The sequence below is a fragment of the Mastomys coucha genome, unplaced genomic scaffold, assembly GCF_008632895.1.
Source record: "Mastomys coucha isolate ucsf_1 unplaced genomic scaffold, UCSF_Mcou_1 pScaffold9, whole genome shotgun sequence".
NCBI lineage: Eukaryota > Metazoa > Chordata > Mammalia > Rodentia > Muridae > Mastomys > Mastomys coucha.
The window spans coordinates 17873130-17876882 of NW_022196915.1; the positions used below are offsets into that span (position 1 = coordinate 17873130).

The following is a 3753-nucleotide window of genomic DNA, read 5'->3' on the forward strand; positions in this document are numbered from 1 at the left end:
CCCCCCCCCGCCGCACTGCCCCTGTTTAGTCAATGGCAGACAGAGTGTACGTTCTTAATTCTGAGAGAGGGAGTCAGTGGAAAGAGGGTCTTAGATAGGTTGACCTACCATCCCAGCTGGCCAGGACAGGGGTATCCTGTACCACACGGTGCTAAGGCAAAAGTACCAGGTAAAGCAAGACCATATGGGTAGAGAAAGGGGGTGTGGGAATACGCTATAGAATTCCATGCGCTGGCACCCCACCTCCTCTCTGGAGTCAAAAAGTAGTTCTACTGCATGAGCTAACTTTGGGGGTGTCCCTTGGGAATCTCACAGAAGCCTGGGCTAGCATCTGAGGTTCTGCAGAGGCCTTGGGTAACTGAATAGACAGCTATTAGTGCCTGCCAAGACCTCTGATGGGCACCACCCTGGGGCCCATTTGCATGTTCCTCCTTCTGTGGGTAGGGGGCAGAGCCACTGGCCTTAGCCCACTGATACGGATGGTATGAACATCAGTCATTCTCCATAGGCTGACCTGGGCTCTTCTCCTGAATCCTCGGTGCAAAAGCTAGACCTTTACACAAGCACACAAATACCATGGCTGTGATGTTCTCTGTGCCATTTTAAGGGGGCCAGGGGCCCGACAGGGATGTTTTGAACAGTGTTAGGAAGGAGCCAGGCCTTTCTTCAGGTGGACATGGGATAGATGCCTGCGATCATGGGGTAATGTGGACCTGAGGGTTGGAGGAAGGAAACGATAAGGCCAGGTTCCTTCTATAACCTGGACTCCGCCAAGGCCATCTACTCTGCCTCAGGCCTGCCCTGGGCATGCTCTGAGACATCCCATGAAGCCCACAGACAGTCTCCTGTCCTTTCGCAAAGATCTCTCAGGCACCTACCTATTCCAGATAGGCAAGGCTCAGATATGACCTTGGCTTCCCTACAGCCCATATTCTGGGGGAGAAGAAAACTCAAACCCCACTGAGCTCAGCCCAGTAGAGAGAACTGTGGCCCTTAGGAGCCTGAGGCTAGTGTCAGGCCCTTACACACGTCTGCTGAGGGTCAGGACAAGGCACTCCTGGGAACTGGGCCTTTGCCAAGCTCATAATTCACTAACACCATTTCACCCTTGAGGAAACTGAGGCTTTCTGGTTAGGAAGAGGCTATTTCCACGAGACCTGAGGTTGTCTGAAGGCCCATTACCACTACCCACCCAATGCTCGTGGTACTGACCTTTTGGGGTGAACTTGTCGAGGTCAGCTTGACGAATCAAATTCTGGGACATGTAGGGGCCACAGCACACATTCTGAAACAAAGCCCAGAATCCTGAATGTGTACAAATACTCCACACAGTCAGGACCAAGGGGTCCCTCCAAGGCCGGGTGTTTCCCAACAGCCCACTAGAGAGCTCCCCAGGAGTATGGGGGTGAACTCCTACACACTGTTCGGAGGCCATGGGGGATGTCTGACTGAGGCCACTGGGATGCCCCTAGCTGCTTCATTCCTTCCAGAGAACACTTTAGCGTATGTCCAAGGAACTGCAAAGTCAGGAGTTGTCTCTAGGTGTATTTCCTTTCCCAAAGGCCACTGTGGCACTACTGGTGAGCTGGGTGCTAGCGGATCCTCACTGCTTCTCCAGTCTTTCCCCTGCCTAAAATATTCCTAAGGCTACTCAGAACCTACAGGGACCTGGGAACGCTCCTGTTTCCTTCCCATCGTCCCCCATGCCCCAGCTTCATCCCTTGAACTCTTTGCTCCCCTTCTACGCCCATGTCTTCACATGGGCCACACCTTCTCAGGCTTTGTACTTGCACCTCTCCCTGCTTTGATGTCTTATCTAGCAGAGGCTGCTCTAACTTTTAGATCTCATCCACACACCCTTTCTTAACCAGAACAGGAGCTAGGGGATTTCCAAAAGCCATCCCAACAGAGATGTGGATGTCTTAGTTTTGCTGGGTCTCCAATGCTCAGTCCTGGGTCTGGCACATAGGAGGGGCTTAGCAAGGAACTGAAAAAATAATGGACCGAGTGAGGAATGGGATGGCTAGGTGGGTGAGGGTGGATGGATAGACAGACGGATGGATAACAGTTGGGAAGTGAACCGATGAGCTGATACTGAGCAGGGCAAAAAGAGGGGTGAATGGGACCTTCATGGGGGGGACCAAGGCTGGCAAGGGACGGCTGCTGTACTCACCCCAAGCTCATCTAAGGTTCCAGGGCTGAGGATGTCAGAATAGAATCCACGCTGCTTCATGAGGGGGTACTTCTTATCGGTGCCTGTCAAAGGTGACTTCCTGGGCTGTCCTAGGTCTGTGAGGGGTAAAGGTGGGGTCTTGGGCTCAGGATTTGGGGGAGTTCTTTCTGGATGATGACTCGACTCTTGTAATATCTTCTCCAGGTCATGGCTTTCAGGAACCTTCCCCGGACAGTATCCTGGGCCCTGAGAGCTAGTGCTTGGTTCTTCTTTATCACATTCCTCCATGCTGTTCTTCAGAGAGCTGTCCCAGCCAGAGCTCCTAGGAAAAGATTCAATATTGTTTACACTCTGACAGCCTCTGTGCCAGCCCAGTTAACACCATGATTCACAGACGGTCAGCCTGCCTCTCTACTTCAAGTCCGCTGTTCATGCCAGGAGTCCCACAGGTGACAATGGCTCTCCTTGAGAGTCAAGGGTCGAGGGAAGGAAACTCTGTAGCTGCCTCCAACTCAGGGCCTCCTGATCCACTCTTTCCCTTCTGTTAGAGAGCAAAGCTTGCCTTCCCTGCTGTGGGAGATGAAGGGGCAGACCCAGAGCTCACCTGCCTAGGGAAAGGTTTTCATAGAGTCAGAAGCAGGTCCGGACCCCTAGCCCAGATCTGTTTGGGCTTTCTTCTCCTCCATGTGGGCACAAGGCTGCCATACCCATTCCACACCTGCACTTGCCGGCTCCATCTCTCCCACACCCCAGGAATCAGAGGACTCTGTGATCTTGCCAATAGTTGGCCAAATATAACCACCCATAGGCACACAGATCCTCCTATAAGCCACAAAGTGGCATCCACTGACCCTGACTCAGAGGGTCAGCTCAGTTCAAAGGATATATAACTCCGTGTTCACATAGGGAGTAGCAGGTGGCATTGAGCCAGGGGCACATCTGCCACCCTGAGGAGAAGAGTTTGCAGGTCATTACTAGCAAGTCCTTCCAAAGCTCCTGCTGCTTTTTTGCTACCCCCAAACATTATCATTATTAAAGGGGGAATCCTTTAAGCGGGAGAATGTTATAGAAAATCAGATAAATGTGTGAGGGATGAAAGGCTTTCATTTAAGAAATAAAGAGAAAGTCTACAGTCACCTCAATAAAAATTTCAATGAAAAAAAAATCATGCGTGTGTGTGTGTGTTTTGTATAAACCTGTGTCCACATGTGTCTGGATGTGCTCAGCTGTGTGTACACATGTAGAGGCCAGAGGCTGAATTCAGTCATATTCCTCTAGACTTCTCTTGTGTTTTTGGTGCATTTACTTAGTATGTGTGTATGTGCATGTGCCACCGCTGATGTGTGGAGATCAGAGGGCAGCTTTTGGGAGTCAGTTCTGTTCAATATGTGGGTCCTGGAGATTGAATTCAGGCTCTGTAACAGGCGCCTTTTTTTCCTCTCTGAGGCATTTTGCATGCCACATCATCATCATCATCATCATCATCATCATCATCATCATCATCATCATCATTATTTTTTTAACTTTGTAATTATATTTATGTACAGAAAACTTAGTGTACATTTAACCCAATTTAGTGG

At 50.4% G+C, this 3753-nt stretch overlaps 1 protein-coding gene across 2 annotated transcripts in view; it reads right to left on the reverse strand.

Annotated features, from left to right (window-relative positions):
- Dnah1 (dynein axonemal heavy chain 1) overlaps positions 1–3753 on the reverse strand; it is a 66594-nt gene that overhangs the window by 59608 nt on the left and 3233 nt on the right. For both annotated transcript variants that reach the window (XM_031360984.1, XM_031360985.1), the window contains exons 2-3: positions 2174–2495; positions 1213–1285 (exon numbers count right to left, since the gene is read on the reverse strand). In XM_031360984.1, the coding sequence (XP_031216844.1) occupies positions 1213–1285; positions 2174–2461 (361 nt within the window). In that variant the 5' untranslated portion in view covers positions 2462–2495. The remainder of the gene's footprint in view (positions 1–1212; positions 1286–2173; positions 2496–3753) is intronic.